The 17,809-nt window shown below is 48.1% G+C and overlaps 2 protein-coding genes across 4 annotated transcripts in view; both read left to right on the top strand.

The window, feature by feature from the left end:
- DAZAP1 (DAZ associated protein 1) overlaps positions 1-11,026 on the top strand; it is a 26,430-nt gene extending 15,404 nt beyond the window's left edge. For all 3 annotated transcript variants that reach the window (XM_050910586.1, XM_050910587.1, XM_050910588.1), the window contains 5 exons: positions 3,079-3,232; positions 4,746-4,775; positions 5,205-5,345; positions 6,250-6,432; positions 10,730-11,026. In XM_050910586.1, the coding sequence (XP_050766543.1) occupies positions 3,079-3,232; positions 4,746-4,775; positions 5,205-5,345; positions 6,250-6,432; positions 10,730-10,902 (681 nt within the window). In that variant the 3' untranslated portion in view covers positions 10,903-11,026. The remainder of the gene's footprint in view (positions 1-3,078; positions 3,233-4,745; positions 4,776-5,204; positions 5,346-6,249; positions 6,433-10,729) is intronic.
- A 3,332-nt stretch (positions 11,027-14,358) lies between these two features.
- Positions 14,359-16,381, top strand: RPS15 (ribosomal protein S15). Its single transcript, XM_050910601.1, has 4 exons — positions 14,359-14,389; positions 14,770-14,855; positions 15,079-15,313; positions 16,096-16,381. The coding sequence occupies exons 1-4, from the start codon at positions 14,387-14,389 to the stop codon at positions 16,207-16,209; spliced, it is 438 nt and encodes a 145-aa protein (XP_050766558.1). The 5' UTR covers positions 14,359-14,386; the 3' UTR covers positions 16,210-16,381.
- The last annotated feature ends 1,428 nt before the right edge of the window (positions 16,382-17,809 follow it).

The following is a 17,809-nucleotide window of genomic DNA, read 5'->3' on the forward strand; positions in this document are numbered from 1 at the left end:
TTGTGCGTACAGACCTGGGGGGTTGCTCTGGCTGAGCATAGCTTACGTTGGAATGAATTGATGATGACTGCCTTTGTTTTGAGCACCGCTTAGGTGCGAGGAGAGAAGTTAGGTGTTTCCAGCTGTTTGAAAATCAGAATCCCGATGAAATCCGAGTTGTTCAAGGCTTGGTTTAAGATACCACTCCTTCAGATGTGTATTTGATACTCAAATTTTGAGGTGGTGTGAGACAATCTACTTTATATAATCTTAAACGTAAAAAGAAAAAGAAAAAAACATCATGAAGGATTGGTTTTTTAAAAAATTGGGTCACTTACTGTGAAACTTTGATACAAACCCACGTACTCTATATAGTATTTAACCACAATGCAGTTAAGTGACCTCTGGTTGTTTCATCTTCATACTGTGTTGTCAGCAAATGGATGTTTGATAGGGAGAAATTTTTTAGGCTTGCTTTGATGTTACTTGGCAAGGAACGTGCTTGTACCTGTGGAAAAAACTAAAAGCAAAGTAAATTGTTGCAGGACACCCAAGTTTTACACAGAGAAAATAACAACTTCTTAAAGAAAAATTAACCACAGGAAATTCTAGTAAATTTAGTCCTTGCAGCTTTACAGTATATCCACAGTTTTTTAAAGTAAGCGTTAAAACTGCTAACCTTAGAGTGAACAGATTTCAAGGAAGCACAAGAACACTGTCACTTTCCTTAAATCATTGCATTGTATAATTTTGCATTGTCTTTTAAAGTCTATGTGCTGATATTTCATAAGCATTTATTTAGCTAGCAGGGGATATATTCTTGCATATCAGTGGAATTTTGGTTAATTATGCAGTATATAATGCTTTTTATTCCTATGAACTTGTTTTGGGGTCGAGGGGTGGGCTGATTTCCTAATAATGGAAATGAAGCAAATGAAGAAATGTGTTTGTGTAATCAAGAACATTAGTGTATGTTCTTGATTACTAGTATTTCCCTCTTGTGAGCAGTTGAGCACTCCCATTTGTGAGCAGATGCACTGACAGCAGTAAATTTACATTGGTATGTGTATGAATTATCTGTATCCTACATACATCCTCTGATCTTTCCTTGGAATTGCCTTAAACTTACACGAACCACTTAAAGAGAGGTCATACCACAAAGCAGCATGCTAGATATAAATAGGAACAAAGGATAGTACATCTGCCGTAATGGTTCTGGGAAAGTATGGAGAACCCTGTGTGAGCCTTCGAAATGTCACCTCTTACGCTGCTGGTTTTCAGAATACGTCACTGCTAATTCAGAGTTCTCCGTTGTTTCCCAAACAATCTCAGTACCAAAATGAAATAATCTATTTTTGCCTTTTTTTTTTTCCTTTCAATGACATAAAAAGCAGAAGTATGCAGTGGTTTTTTTCAGCTAGGAGCAACGGAGATGCCTCATTTTTTGGTGTAAACTGGGCTTTAGGCAGGTGTAGAATTTTAACCTCGGCGCTAAGAATATTGCACAGGGATTTTTCAGTCCTCAGTTTGGCAGTTCACCGCTTCCAAATGCGCACTGAGAAATTAATGGAATTCTTCCACATAGAATAATGAACTCCAGATACTCCGCTCTCTTCATTGACTAATAATGCCTACTTTAAAAATGGTATCTCTTTCTTTTTGGTAATTAAAAAGGTATTGCTGAAATGAATCCATATGTTGTTGAAAGGAAAAAAAATTAAAATTGCAAGAAGGACTCTGCTTTTGTAAGCAATAACTGAATTCCCTCAAGGCAAATGTGTTAAGACTCATTAATTTGAGTCCTTTGAAAAATTCCCTTGGTTCCTCTCTGGAAGGGCCTTCAGCTGACAGAGATTTGGTTACTGTCATGTCTAATGTCCTTGGGGCATCTGCAGTGGGCTGGGGGCGGGGGGCTTTGTCCTTGCCTTGTGCCTGTTTCCTGTTTGTTCTCTGACATGAATGGTTTTTAAGACATGGCAGGAAGAATTCTGAATACTTTATTTTCCATACTACTCAGGCCCATTGATGATTGAGATTTATTTTCTTTGTACTCTGGCACCCATTAAAATTAATCATAAAATAAAAAAGACTTTAATTCAGCATGCATGAGTGCTGAGAGTGTTTCATTAAATCAGAAACGGGATTTTTTTTGAGAGGTTTATATTGAATGTGCAGCTTATTTTAAGTAGGTCAAATGCACTTATTCGATGGCTTGGAACACTAGGACATTTTATCTTTGAATAAAATAAGTTAAGCACTGTGGCTTACTAATTTTAAAAACAGGAGGGCTTTTGTCACTGACTTAACACAGTATGAAGATTTGCTTCTTATTGACTCAACTGTCCATTTTTATTACTTGCATGTTTGTTTACTTTTTTGTTAGATGTAATGTAAGATTCTCTTATCACATCCATTCCCTCTGACATTGTTTGAGTTAATTGAGATTCTTTAAGCGTTAGCCTGGGGAAGGTAAGTCTTTATCTTCCATTAGACATTTAAATAAAATCTAAGTTTAAAAACAAACAAACAAAAAAAACCAAACAAACAAATGTGTGTTTCTCAGGTATGAGCAGAGCTGAAATTGTAGTTAGATGGGGTGGGTTTAAACTGTAACTTTCAAATGAACCCCAAACATGTTTGAATGGTTAAAGCATTAGTACCCTTTTTCAGAGCGTACTCTTTACTCAAAGTTGGGTTTTTTTTGCTGAAAACGTCATCTTTAACTCCTGCCTTAAATGTTAAATTAGTATATAAATAATTTAAAAGATTATGCTTTTTTAAGTGAAGAGCCGTTGTAAGAGGGTACTGCTGTTTTAAGATTAAAGCCAATGAATACTGTACTATGATGAAACATAAGTGATCTGTAGGATGTGTTTTTCTTGAAATACCTCAACAGTAGGACTTGTAATGTCTTACCATCATATATATTGTACCTGAGAAACATTTTAAATTACTGGCCTTAAGTTTAATAATTAAGTATTTAGACATAAGTCATAAGATGCTAAGTGTAGTCTTAAGTGTAATTAAGGGTGTGTGTGAAGGGAAGGGGGGTATATTAACCTGCACCATCTCTCCTAAGTGGTGACTCTGTTTGTTTAGGTGGAGGTGAAACGCGCAGAACCTCGTGATAGCAAAAGCCAAACTCCAGGGCCACCCGGTGCCAGTCAGTGGGGAAGCAGGATCATGCCAAGTGCTGCCAATGGCTGGGCAGGTCAGCCCCCTCCGACCTGGCAACAAGGCTATGGCCCTCAAGGTACTGCTTTCGTCGTCTCAGAGTCGCTGTCACGAGAGTCTTGCCTTTACAGCTTGCTGTTAATTTGGTTTTCTGGCAAATGACAGTATTCCCAGGTTTATCAATGCTATTGCTCTGATGGATTACCAATAGCAGAAGTAAAATTCCACACATCAGTCCTTCCCAAGTCTGCTGAGATTGTTCCTGCACTTCTTTTCCCAAAAAACTTTTGTTTCATAGGGCAGAAGTCAGTGGGTTGTGCCGTGTCTAGCATGTGTCCCAGGCGGTGCTTCACCTGTTCTGTTTGATTCTGCCTCCCCCAAATAGAATCGGCATGGTTTTCCGTAATGCGGAGAAGGTGTTGAGAAAGCTCAACGGCTCAAGTTGTGACTCCAGCTGTGGGATTGTGGCCTGCGTGAGACCTTAATGAAAAATTTTGTTGAAATACGGGTTTTCAAGGATGAGGCAGTTTCAAAGGAAGTTATAAGTAAAATTTGAAAGGGGTGAGAGAAAAACAGATGGTCTTGTCTTTGGATTTTATTGCTTAATGTAGCCTGAAAAAATAACAAGCAGCTATGGGGCTAGCAGTGGTGCAGGGGAGCACTTACTGCATATAATTTTCTTGATTTAGCTTGAACCCTTCAGGGCTGAAAGGAGCAGCCGTGTGTTTTGGGTTTGATGGCTATAACCCCCACAAGATTTTGAAGACAGGATAAATATGCTGAGTTCATCCAAAGACAGTTTTGATAACTTATGGAGAAATATGGTGGTATAATTGAGTTGCGTTTGACAGAACAGAACTTGCTTGCTCTGATATATGAGAAATTTTCACCTGGGGGGCTAAAGGGAGTGTCACTGCTTCATCTATTGCTACAATAGATGATACCTCAGTGGAGGGACTGCTTGTTTCCCCATGGTGCTTATTAACTTGAAAGCTGCAGCTGAGGCTTTGACATTCTGCACAGATGTGCTAATCTGCAACTGTGCAAATTGAGAAACTGGATTATTTTCAATGTGGTTATTTGTAGAGAAAATGATACCTGATCTACTGGAAAGATTAACGTAAAACATAAATGCATTTGTCTTTCAATCTTAATGCTGCAACGAATGCAGAAGATGATGTTTTTATGGTTCAAAAACTTCAAAAATAACTAGGAGAAACCTGGTAGTATATTAAAAATGCTTTGGATGTGTAGTCTGCTGTGATTCTCAGTGGTTTTGTTCTTTATACTAGTATAGTTCCTTGCACTTGGCATGCTTACAGCTCTTGAACGCTCCATCTGATTTGAGTTTGGGGACTGCTGTCTGTTCTATGCATTATTTGCTGAATGATTCAGAGTCTTTTCAGAATTGCATATTCAGAAATAGTCCAAGACTATTTCTTGGGCCATAAAAATAGATCTGTAAGGGACGCTGGGAGGATACCCAGTCTATTCCAGAGCCCAGCGCAAGATCAACTTTCTTTTAAATCATTCCTGTTTCATAGTATACAGCTTCAATGCATGTATAAGTCGCTTTTTTTGTTCTGTTTTAGGGATGTGGGTGCCAGCTGGACAGGCAATTGGTAAGTACGTTATATGGGACCAGTTTTAAAAGAAAAGTCCTGCTGAGCAAGGGTGCAGTTTCTTTAAGAATTCACAGTGATTTGTGGATTTCTGTAGTATTTAACCTACATTTAAAAGCTTGATTGAATTTGTCCTGAAAGAACGAAGGAGAAGATAGTGTATTCTTACCAAATCAGTAATGGGAGCTGACATACATCCTGCTGTTGCCAACCACACTAATTTGTTATGAAGGAATTACATTCTAAACTGCGATTATTTACAGTAGGGATACTTGGAGGACAAATATTTCCCAAAGTAAGAATTCACAGAAGGCTGAGACTGCATCTGAAATCTGTCAAACAGCTTTACCCCATCTAGAGGATGCTGACTTAAGCAGCAACTTTTCATTATTAAGCCGCTTTAGTTCTTGGTTTCTCTTAATTTTCTAGGTGGATATGGACCACCTCCTCCAGGAAGAGGAGCTCCTCCACCACCACCACCATTTACCTCATACATAGTCTCTACACCTCCTGGAGGGTTCCCACCTCCACAAGGATTTCCACAGGGCTATGGCACCCCTCCACCATTTAGTAAGTGACCTACAGGAGTTTGAGTACAGACCATCACCAAATTCAGTTTGCAGCTTTTGCTCATCTTTCTCTGGACTTGGGATTTTTTTCCCCCTACATTTCATATGTCCTTAGATGTTTTGCCTAGATTGTATATTCTGAGCTATAATTAACTATATAAGTATTTTTGTCAGCGAGTTGGGTTACTTTTTTCCTGGGTACAGTAATCATTTATGTTCTCTAGTTTAAATCTGTGTTGCTAAATGAATTTAGATTTATTGTGTACCCCTATTACGACATCTGAGAGAAAAGTTAGAGATTACTGTGTGGTGACCTGGGCTAGACACAGGCTGGGATTTTTGGAGAAGCTTAAGGAATTAAGGTTGCAACTGGCATTGGAAGTGTAAATAGGATTTTAGCACGTACCCCCTCAGGCCACCTTTTAAAAAGTCTAGTCACAAACCTGATTTAAAAAAGGAGGTGGAAAATAGCACCCAGTTATCTAGAGTTGCTTGTTCTGCTACAAAGAAACCATTTGTTTGGGATATCTTTTTTTTCCTGCTAAGATCTTGAATAATATGGCTTCCTCCTCGTGCCTCTCGCGTGCGCATGTGAGCGCACAGAGTTTGGTCCCTAGTTCTGCTTTATCGCTTTCTCTTTGCTGGTTGCTGATGTGGCTGCAGTCTTCCTTTGGGGTGAGATTTTTCATGTTAGAAGGTATGTTGTTGGGGTCTTTTAGCCACAGTGGTTGCCAGAGTGTAGGAGTGAATTACGGTACGGCCAGCGGTAGGTAACAAACACTTTGGTTTTAATAGACTTACAAGCATTTTTTAAAAAATTGTATCATACTCTAAAGTCAAGCAAGGAGTCAGGGTGGTGTTTACCTGTGTCTTTTCACGTGTATTGTACTTTCCTCGTGTTGCAGGTTTTGGTTATGGTGCTCCACCTCCTCCACCTGACCAGTTTGCCCCGCCTGGAGTACCCCCTCCACCTGCCACTCCAGGGGCAACACCACTAGCTTTTCCACCACCACCACCACCATCTCAGGCAACTCAGGACATGAGCAAACCCCCAACTGCTCAGCCAGAATTCCCTTATAGTCAGTTTGGTAAGTAACTGCATATAAAATAAACTCAGCTTGAGCTTTCTCTCCTTCCTGCTTTTCTTTGGGTAGAAAGTCAGTGTTCAGAAACAGTTTGCTAACACTGAAGGCACTCTCTCCAGGATGGGAGTGCCAGCCACCAGCTCTCAGGCGATCCTTAAATCATGCAGTATTCTAGCCAGAGGGTATTTTCTTAATCAGCTCTGAAACATTGCTTGTATGCTGTGAAATAGTCTTCAGACTTGTGCACTGCTAGGATAAGTTACTGGTTTGCACTCTACCTGAATTTGTAGTTAAAACTTTTTTTTTTCTCCAAGAGCTTCACGGAGCTTGTAGTCAACTTTTTTGTGTAACTGACTTTGATCAGATTGGAGAATAGACTTCAAGAATGAGAACAGCATCAAGAGGCAAGCAGTACAGGGTATAAGAATCCCAGCTGTGTGCCTTTACCTCCCTTCTCCCCGTTCCTTTCCTGTCTATCTCAAGTTATAGTTCTGTCAGAAGTGTGTAAAGCTTAATTGCACTATGTAGATAACTCTTTCAGATAGCCGATAGAAGACATTGATGTAACAAATTGTAAGCCAGGCAGACAGTACTACCAAAAAAAAAAAAAAAAAAAATTGCTAGACAAGTGCTTGTGATCCTGAGTAAAGTTTCTGCTCCTCCCTGTGGAAGCTGAGATGAGAGGGAGTTCTCCTTGCTCTTCCGCTCAGCCCTATTTTTGAGCAGTGTTCTCCAAAGAGCTGTTTGTGGCATACTGTTTGGTTTTTTTTTTTTTCTGAAGGAATTGTAATTGGTCATTTTTTACTTTTGAAGTGAACTTTCTGCATGCAGTAGGCCCATGGATTAAGACTGTTCCCTACTTGAACAAGTTCTCCATGTGTGTTAGCGCCTGCCTGCCTCATTTGAAGTGCCAGCAGAAACTGTTATGAAATGAACACTTCGTAAAGTTATTTAAATAGGTACTATTCGAAGTTCCAAAAATGTAAAACAGACTCTGAAGGAAGATTAGCCTTTCAGATGTGTTTATAAAGCAAGCATATGTTTTCATGTTGATGAATTTGAAATGTTTTTCAATTTGTTTGTTATAAACACAGTTGCTTTGCCCTTGTGACTCGAGGAAGTTTTTCTTGTCTTGCCAGAACTTGTCTCTTTGCAGACTCTTTTTGGGGGGGGTGGACCCTACTAAATAAAGTATAAATCTGTGCACAATCATGTATGTTCAGTGGGGAGCCAATATTTGCGATGTGTTGGAGGAATCTGTTTTCCAACATTGTGAAAAACTGGGGAGGGGGGATTCCGGTATTTGGTGTGTATGATACCACTTGCCTCTTGTATATTCTAGGAAGCCTCTTTGCTAGTGAAATATTCCAGATGCTCTTAGTCTCTTAAGAGTGCTGGGGAGGGAGGGAGGAGGGAGGAAGAGGTGTGTAGTACTGCATTTTGAGGAAGAAGGCTAGGAAGGTTAGTTGTTTAAACCACAACTGCAGTTAATCTCTCGCCTCAAGAGTGCTTTTCTAGCCTGAAAGCTGTTATGAGTACAAGTGCTAACAGGGATAGAGATATTTATATGCTACAGTACGCAGAATCATCCACCTGTTCATAAAGCTATGTGTAAATTCTTTTGAACTTTTTTAAAGAGCTTCAGCACTTCATGTGATCGCAAATTAGTTAGCAGCATTGCTGTACAATAGGCAGTCTAGCTGATCTGCATGTATTTACATAAATGCATAAAGCTTATGGGCTTTAAAGAGGCACTGAGTTATCTAATCATTGTGGCATTTTAAGATTTGTCCTGGCTTGACAGCATCTTAAATGCTGCTATGTTTACAGCTAGGATGAATGTAAGCACTAGTAGATTAAACACTAACATGGGTGTGTCTCCCTCACCCTGAAAAATTATCTCTGTACAGGGCTCTCTTGGGGTTCGTCACCCTGGTCTCCTCATTTCTTACTAGGGCTGGGTACCTATTCTCAAGACCCTTCAGGCTACGCGCCAATACTTTGTTTACACTCTTATGGTCAGGCTGAGCAGTGAGAAACCTAGGTAGGTGGTGCCTATTTACAACCAATGCTCTTGATATATCTGCGTTTGGGAAATTAACTTGTGTTTCTTGCAGGGTCTCTTTTAAGAGGGTGGGGGGAACAATGCGGCTTGAATGTTTACTTTTGTGAGTAAGGGCAATACCGTTCTTTATGTTCATGAGCTGGCTGAAGTGAAGACTCACGACTGAAGTATGAATGACGCTGCTGTTCGCTTCCCAAGGCACTGCATTGGCGAGGCTTTATCCTATGTGATCGAACTGAGCTCAGGTTCTTAAGCAAGACAGTAAAACCGTCATGGTCGGCACAGCTCCCTTAGAGAGCAGAGCCCTCTGAAACGGCAGGTGAACTGGGTGTTTCACTGGGAGGTGCTGGTGCAAACCGAGAGCTGCAGCAGGAACTGAGAAAGCAGGGGGAAGATGATATGTACTTAAATGTCTGGCTGTTCAGGTTTACACTGTAGGTTTCCTTTGTGATAAACAAATTGAGAACTGTGGTTTCCACCACTTCGTGCTGTAACACTGCAGTGTACAGTGAGAATAACTTGATTTTTTTTTTCCCATTCCGAGAGCCTCACCCCTTGGCAAACAATCAAATTGTATTTTTGGTTGCCTGCTTATCTCTGTCTGAAAAAACGACTGGATTAGCATTTTGAGCTAATAGAGGCCTGTGATAGATGTGTTTTAATGCTCATTAGTGGTAGCAAGTCCTGAGAGACAGGCAGAGCTTGAAATTGAAATACTGAAGACATGCTAAGAGACTTTGTTTTGGATTAAGAGAGTTAAACCTGCTTTAAGCCTGCATAGAGAGAAGCAGAACTGCAGAAATGTGCTTAGTAATTAGGATTCTTAATACCATCTTTCATAGCAGAGGCTTGCACTGATGCCACTATTATGATTAAGAGTCGTATTTAATTACGGGAACTTTTATTAAATTTCTCAATTTCTCAGTGTTCTTAATTTACATCTAGTTGTCTTTCATATTGGCAGCAAGAATTCCAGCAAGTCTTTCGTCTTCACCCTTTCTCCCTATCCCCAAATTCTGCTTACTCTAAACCTATTCCGAGTCTGGTCTTTGGCATGGATTATGCTGCAGAGCGGTGGTCGCAGCCTCACTGAGCAGGCAGAAGGACAGTGTGGCAGGAGAGGAGACGTGTTTAGTTCCTCAGACTGAGGAAGAACAAGATAAATGTTAACTTGCAGCATGCATTAGCGTAAACTTTAGTTGAGACACAGTACCCGTTCAGGCTTAAAACTAACTGAACTCGGGTGCAGTTGGTGGCGTAGGGGATGTGGGAGAAGGGCTTTATAGCTGCTTACTGACTGCTGCTTCTCTTTGGCCAGGTTAGAAGTATTCACCGCCATCTGCAGTAGCAATAGGGGGTCAGGTTTTGAAATGGAGCTTTGTTTTTTGAACTTGCAACAAATACACTTCAGCCTGCCCGTGCAGTGAGTTTTTGGGGAAGAATGTTAGTTCTTTCTAAGGGCAACTTTGGACCAAGGGTTCCGTTATGAAGTATATAATGGGCGCGGTAGTTGCACCCTTCTGGATTCTGCTTTGCCAACTTTGTCCCCTCATGTTTCAATTTACATTTTTTGAATTGGGTATTCAGCTGATTAGTTAGTTAAATAAATATTTGGGCAGCAGTACTCTGTTTTTTGAAAGGGAATTTAAGATTGTCTTCTCCAGTGTGTTCTTTCAGCGAAGGAAGTTTTTTTTTGACTGTCCAGGGAAGATGGTGAGGCTGACTGTACAAAGCCAGAGTCTAATAGCTCTGCGCAGTCAGTCTGAGGTGCTCCAGTGTAATAGCTGTGAGATTTCAGGAAAAACTTCCTTGCTACATCTTCATCTCTGCTGAACCTGACAGTACTAGTTTTTAGCCGATTAAAAAACCCAACCCAAGACAAAATAAAAATATTCAGAATGAGCTGACAGCAAACCTGCAAGCCACTTCAAGCTTCTGAACAGCCGTAATACGACAGTTTAACTCCCAGCCTGGGTGGGATTACCTCAAAAGTGAAAACTACCATTTCTGCGTACCTATTCAGTTCTGCTTTTTGCCTCTTTCTTCTGTGTAGAAGGTAAATAATTGCAAGAACTGAAAGCAGCTGCTTATCTTAACGTGTTAGACCGAGGTGTTTGTTCCTGAGGCCGTGCGGGGGGGAGGGAGGGGCATCAGGGTTTGAATTTGCGCCTCTGTCGTCGTGCGCGTGGATGATACTGGAAGCTGACTCTGCTGCCTTTTTCCCCTTCTCCCCAGGGTACGGACAAGACTTGAGTGGTTTTGGACAAGGTTTCTCTGATCCCAGCCAGCAACCCCCTCCCTACGGAGGCCCCTCGGTGCAACCATCAAGTGGCCCACCTGCAGGAGGAAGTGGTTTTGGACGAGGACAGAACCATAACGTGCAAGGATTTCACCCCTACCGGCGCTAGCGCGGGCTGGCAATCAGGGAATTCTGTCCACACAGGGATGTCTGGTACCAGCTGAACCCAGGAATCCCAGACTTCTGAACTTGTGACAATCACATACTTGATGGAAGAAAAACCTAACAACATTTTTTTTTTTTTTTGGGGGGTGGGGTGGGGGAAGATGGCTTCTGAAGGCAAAGCTGTGGGTGTTTGGACTGCAGTTTTTAAATATTTTCCTTTCTCTAACCCATCAGCACAAATAAAGAAAATGTCACTGGTTCAAACTACAGGGTTTTAAAAATGTCTTCAGCTTTAATTCAAAACTTCAGGTTTCTTTTTTTTGAAATTATTTTTCCTGAGCCTTTGTTTTACCGTATATTGTAAACTTTTATGTTTAAAAGAAAAAAATATATACATTTACAGATTGTGAAATTTTTAAGAGAAATTTTCTACTATGTATGCTGGCTTATTTTTTAATTTAAAACAGGGTTTCCGTTAGCACTGTTGGAAGTGAGGGTGAGCTGCAACCCCTTTACTCCTGACGTTAGTGGTGGGGCGGATGGTTCAGAAACTCTGGGAGTTAAAAGAAATCTACTGAGTGTATTTTGCTTTTGTTACCTGATGGTATAGAACCGGTAACAAGGCAGGTGCAGACTTGTTGACGCACAGAGTCACTTACGAAGCGCAGCGTTAGATCTGTGCTTCAAACGCTTTCAAATCCTCTGTGGATTTCATTAGGGGTTAACGGAGGCCTTGTTAAGATGTAGATTTCCCTCAGGCAAAAGGTTTAGGTGCATTTTGCACTAACCAGTGATTACCCCTGGTTTGAATAAAGAGAAGTACATTTGGATTAGAAACACAAGCCTGTCTCCATTTTTTTTTTTCTTTTGACAAAAAAGTTTCTTGTGAATTGGTGTTTTCATGAGAAATCAATTGGCAGCCTTGAAAATCATGTCTTAACATCAGTATACAGGCTTACGCTGTGCCTCAAGGGACTGTTAAGCTACTAGCAGTGGAATTAAGTCAGCAGTTCTTCGTGCCTGCTCGACTCTTGCCCTCTTCACGAGAGAAGCAGCTGTGCTGGTGCAGGGTCTGGGCTGGCACCGTCCCATTTGCTTTGTAGAGGCTGAAGAGCCGTCACGCTGCTCTTGGCTCTGACCTGGATGGGATTGGACGTGGCGAAGGGCTCTCGCACCGAGTCTCCTAAACCTGTTGGCGTGCCTGTCACCAGAGCGGCGGGCAGGTCTGCGTGCGTTCGCTCCTTCGCCTCTTGGTGGCACTGACGTTGAGTGCTGCTCTTCATCTGACCTTGAGGCTTCAAGGCGCTGGGCAAAAGGCTTGCTTAGAAGCTACAAGGGGCGCGTGTAGGTATCTCGTGGATTGGTGTGCCTCCGGGAGAGTGCCCCTCGTCTCTCCTTCCCCACTTTGGAAGTTCTGAGGTAATTTTGCTGGTGGCGTGATCTGCTAGTGCTTACTCAGGGGTCACGTTCTTAACTTCTGTGCTGATGCAGTCAGCGTGCTCTCGCTACCTCAGACCGATGACCTAGTTACTGGGTGCCTCCTTTTTGGGGGGTTTTCTCTGTAACTGCTGAGAGCAGCATAAAAGGGGTAAAACATGGATTTAGGGGCATCTTACTGTGTAGATTAGTGTCCATAACTATTTGACCTGGGACTTCTAGAACACCGCTTCAGCGTTTGTCTCATTTAAATGTGGGGTTAAGCCCACGGGAGATGAACTGTCCTAACACGATAAATGAGCACTAGGTAGCGAAACGGGTCGTTGGCTCAAAGGCAGCCACGCGCTACGTGTTGGCCGTCCTTTACGTGCGAGTCTGAGGGCAAGCTGCCGCGTCAAAACCGAATCTTCTCCAAGGAACCTTCTCCCAGGGGCTGTGTCCTGCTGGGTGTGCGTCTGCGCTTGGTAGTCCTCTCTGCTCTCGTTAGTCGCTATTAACAGGGCTTAACTCTTCAGGAGTGGATAGGGCACTGCTGCGTGTTTAAAAGACGCTTTTTTGCAGGAGCAGATGTGGCGTTGCTCAGCACGACTTGAAATTGAGGATGCGTTGGGATGTATCCGTGGCGCTGGAGGTCACGGGGTTGCTCTCGGAAGGACTTTGATCAGTTCAGAGGGGTTTTTTTGTGGTTTGTCTGGATGGTACCAGTTCCGCTCGCGGCGAATCCTCTTGGCTCTGCTCCTCGCTCGGTTACTTCCACGAGCACAAAGTGCGGGGTGCTTCCCTGCCGGAACGGGAGCCGCTCCTTTTGCGTTCCGTTTGCACAGGTGTGACTTCCATGCTCTGCCTTCGATGTGGTGCGGCCGTTTTGACTTCTTCGTTGAGGTTTGGTTTGTAATTTATCGCTACGTGAAACACACCGTGGAAAATGGCGTAATGCAAAACCGTGGCGCTTCACCGGCACGCGGAATGGAAGGAGACCCAAAGTCGTCGCTGCTCTGCCGCCTTTCACGCTCTTCTTGGATAAAAGGTTTTGGAGACGGATACCTTCTGCGCGGAACCGGCTCTTCCAGGTCAGCGCAGGCCATTACATCCACTGGAAACTCGTCTCTGCCCAGGGACAAACCGAATCAGCCTGTGCCGCAGGATGAGCCGGCGCTTGTCTGCCAAACCTGGGCAGGAGGGGCTCGCAGGCTGGTGGAGAGCGGCCTCCGAGGAGGCACCTTGTGTAACGGCCGAGTGCTCCCGCGGGCTCGCTCTGTCCTCCGTTCTGCTCTCCAGCCATGCCTGTAACGCCTGTCCTCACTTCAAACCTCTGCTCAGAGCCCGAGCTGGAAAAGCTGCCCGGCTCCTGTGGGCAGCAGGAAAGCAGTGGAAGATGAAGGTCCGTCGCTGAAAGATGAAGGCTGCTGCCTTCCCACAAGATGAGCGGGTGTTGGCCTGAGCAGGGCTGGGCAACGTCGGCGTGTGGCTGCAGCACCAGGTAGCCGTGCCGTGAAGGTGATTTTCTGGGATCCATCGCCGCTGCCGTTGCGTCTCACCTTGGGCCAGCGGGAAGGAGCAGCTTTGCAGTGCCACCCGCTGGAACATAAGCAGCTGTTTGGGTCCAAAACCAGTGCAGGCTCCTCCATCCTACTGCTGGGCGGCTTATCTCTTCCGGGGCCTCTGCCTCGAGTTCCTGACCCTGCTCTCTGCCCCTCACTTTGGGCTGAGGCTTCATCGGGAAGAGGCTCCCAGCTCAGCGCAGCGCCCGCCGTCTGCCCTGGATGAGGAGGAGCAGGTTTAAGGGGGAAGAGGAGGCTCAGTCGCTCAGCCAGGACCCTGTCCCAAAGCAGCGGGTTCCCGCTCCACCGTGTAGCGCTTCTCAGCTCCGCCGTTATACCCGATCACCCGCATTCCTGCGGGGCGCGGCCCCTTTAAGGGAAGTGAGGGCGGAAGCGCTGCCGGAAGCTGCGGGTGGGCGGGGCTTGTAGCTCCTTCCGCCCCGTCGCCGCTCTCGCGAGATCCGCCGCTTCCGGCCCAAGCGCGGCCCTTTCCGAGGAGACCCGGCCAAGATGGTGGGTGCTAGCGGGGGGGCCGGCGGCTCCAATCCGGCTCCATCCTCCGCGGGGGCGGCCGCCCGGGGCCGGGGGCGCCGCTGCCGCCGAGGGCGGCCCGGTCTCTTCGCTGGGGGGCGGATGGCTGGACTCTCCTGGGCCCTGCCGGGGTCGTGGCTGCCTCGGCCGGACTAGGCCTCAGTGCGGCGGGAGCCCGGTTCCCCAGGCCTGGGCCCGGCGGCGCTGAGGGTCGCGGGGTGCTGGCGGTGGGGGGAGTGGGGGGCCGCCGGTGGGGCGGGGGCTGCGGGGGCGGATTGGGCGGCCTTCCCGTGTGCGTGAGGGGTGAACGCGGGTCTGGGCGGCCCTGACACCCCCTCCCTCCCTGGCGCTCCCGGCTGCAGGCGGAGGTGGAGCAGAAGAAGAAGCGAACCTTCCGGAAATTCACCTACAGAGGGGTGGACCTGGACCAGCTCCTCGACATGTCCTAGTAAGAGCTGTCGGCCGGGCGCTGCCCTCTGCGCTGGGCCAGGGGACTGGGGGCTGCTCCTGCGGGCCGGGGGCAGCGGAGACAACCGGTGTTTTGGGGTGCTTTTGCAGTTTTTTTGTCTGGGCTGTTTGAAGTCCCTGAGCGGGTAACGCTGCCGGCGCGGGGTCCCCTGGGGAGCTCCCCGCGGGCTGCGCTCCACGCTCAGTCTCGCCATCCCTTCCAGCGAGCAGCTGATGCAGCTGTACAGTGCCCGGCAGCGCCGGCGTCTCAACCGGGGGCTGCGCCGCAAGCAGCACTCCCTGCTGAAGCGCCTGCGTAAGGCCAAGAAGGAGGCGCCGCCCATGGAGAAGCCGGAGGTGGTGAAGACCCACTTGCGGGACATGATCATCCTCCCCGAGATGGTGGGCAGCATGGTCGGCGTGTACAACGGCAAGACCTTCAACCAGGTGGAGATCAAGGTGAGGCGTCACGGCAGCACCCCAAAACCTCGGTCCCAATCCACGCTGAGCATCCCGAACGCGTCTGCGTTAGTTTTTTAATGCTTTGTGTGATCGCACCCTTGCCCCGTGTCCGAGGGGGAGGTCGAGGCTCCTCCTTGGAGCAGAGCTGGCCCTGAGGGACACCCAAAAGCATCCGTCCTGAGGACGGGCTGCTTGCAGAGGGGTCTCGAGGCCTCACGAGGCTTCAGGGCGGCTGGGAGGTAACGAAATAACGTGGCAGTTCTGAGCCTGCGTGTGCTGCAGCATCAGGAGGGCCGGGGACACGCGCTGGCTGCGCTCGGCCCTGGCTCCTTGCCCACCGGTGCCCGTTTCGGATGAAACGGATCCGCGAGGTTTCCTGGGAGTGGAATAACCTGCGGGGTGGTGCGACCTGGTATCGCTGGTGGGATTAAATGGCGTTTCCTGCTGGTACCTGGCATTAAATCCAACCTGAAAGTGCACCGAAAAGCCCCCGCGGCTTGCGTGTCCCCTCTCCCGGGAGGCGCGGTGCTGGTCGGGGGCTCTTGGGGGGCAGAGGGAGCCCCTCGTCCCGCTCAGCCCCTCCGGCTCCACGTGAAGCCGGCAGGAGGAGCCCGGACACGGTGCCGGTCCCGCAGGCAGTGCCTGCTCCGTGTGCGATGGTGCCAGAACCGGCTGCGCCGGGGCTGCTGCCAGCGCGGGGATGAGGGGTGTAACGGTCCCCGACCCACCGCGGGGCCCGGGGCGCTGCCTCCAACGCGGATCTCTCCTTTCTCTTCCAGCCCGAAATGATCGGTCACTACCTGGGGGAATTCTCCATCACGTACAAGCCGGTGAAGCACGGCCGGCCTGGCATCGGCGCCACCCACTCCTCCCGGTTCATTCCTCTGAAGTAACGCGGCGCTGCGGGGACCTCTCCCACCTGTAAATAAAGAAATTTCTCCCAGCTCGCTCGCGCGCTCTCCCGGCCTTGCGGTTCCCGGGGCTGCGGGCCCACGTCAGGGCGGGCTGGGGCACACAGGCGAGCAAAACGCCGCAGTCGTAATCACGATTTGATGTTTTCCTGAAGATTTCCTGGTTGGTTTTTTTTTTTTGGTAAATTCACCCAGCAAGCATTTCTCTTCCAGTGGGTTGAGGAGGTGAATGAAATTCTCTCTGCTTTGCTGGGAAGTGGTGAACGGCGCTTCCCTACGCTTTAGGGCGCTCCCATCTATTTAACTTCATTGCTGGCATCTCGAGCGATGCTCGGATCGCCCCGGCGGCGCGGTGAAGCCCACGCTCACCGTGTGCTGCGTGAGGTTAGCCGCCGAAGGAAAGCGAATTGGGGGGGGGGCTCCCACGGCTTCGGAACCAGCCCCTCTCCGGGGGTGGGGGGAGCTGCCAAGGACGCATCGCAGGAGGCCGAGGTCCCAAACGATTATTTTCTCATCTTAAATTTGGGATTCCAAAGGCTTTTGGTGTCGGTGGGCTCCGGGTGGGGGTCCAGCTGATCGTTGGCACCTCGGGCTGAGAGGGAGGAAGGTTTCTCTTGGCGGCTCCCGGGGAGGAGGAGCTGCTCTTGAGGATGAGGCGGGTGATGATGATGATGATGATGATGATCCGAAGCGGGTGATCCGGTCTGGCCCGGGAGCTGCCCCGGGGCCTGGGCCGAGCCCAAGGGAACCCGGCCGGCGCCTTACGCCTGAGCTGAGTGCCGGGGGGGGGGGGACAGGGACAGCCGAGGTGTCCCCGGCTCCGAGCAGCCATTTCAGGCATCGTCCTCTGCAGAAGCCGCCGCGCCCCCGGCCCCTGCGGCGGTGAGGAGCCCCGGCGTTGCCGCGCACTGCGAAGCCATCGCCAGAGGCGGCAGAGGGGCCGTTTGCCGCCATCCCCGCTGCTCCTGGCATGCTTGTCCTCCGGTTTTACTCCCTGCCGTCACCCTGGCTGCCGTGTCAGCACCGACGCCATCACCCTGCCCCGGCACGTCTCGAGCGTTGCGGTGATGGGTGTTGGCACAAGCTGCGCCGGCAAAACCTCACAACCTTCAGGCAGGCAGTGACGCGGGCGCACGGGCACGGCCTCCGCTGCCGGAGATGGTGGCAAATGCGCTGATGGTCTCATCCCAGTTTGAGCGGGACCGAACAGCCGCGCCTTTGCCCTGCGAGGCCTCGGCACGGGGAGCCGCCAGGCTCAGCACCGGCCCCGGGCTCTGGTCAGATCGGCACAGGCTGCTCACAGAGGCAGCGGGGGCCGTGCCCGGGGGCTTTGGCACACGCCGTACTCAGGGGCTGGTTTCGGCTCGTCCCTGCCGCTGGCCCTGAGCGCGTTACGGGGTCTCTCAGGGCCTGGCACCATCCCTCCGCGTCCTTTAAACGCACACCACCCCTGTCCCCCTCCCTGGTGATGCCGCGGCACGGCCGGGGCCATTTGTCCTTGAGGAAAGGTCTCCCATCGCCGGACTCCGGGTCCCTTTTGTTCGAGCAACGTGACCTTGACGGTCCTCGTGCAGCTCCCGCT

This window comes from Gymnogyps californianus, chromosome 24 (assembly GCF_018139145.2).
Source record: "Gymnogyps californianus isolate 813 chromosome 24, ASM1813914v2, whole genome shotgun sequence".
Classification (NCBI taxonomy): domain Eukaryota; kingdom Metazoa; phylum Chordata; class Aves; order Accipitriformes; family Cathartidae; genus Gymnogyps; species Gymnogyps californianus.

Excerpts from the sequence above, each read along its gene's own strand:
- RPS15 (XM_050910601.1), top strand. Across the intron at positions 14,856-15,078 it reads CAGCTCCTCGACATGTCCTA|CGAGCAGCTGATGCAGCTGT; the intron begins GTAAGAGCTGTC and ends CATCCCTTCCAG. Across the intron at positions 15,314-16,095 it reads TCAACCAGGTGGAGATCAAG|CCCGAAATGATCGGTCACTA; the intron begins GTGAGGCGTCAC and ends TTTCTCTTCCAG.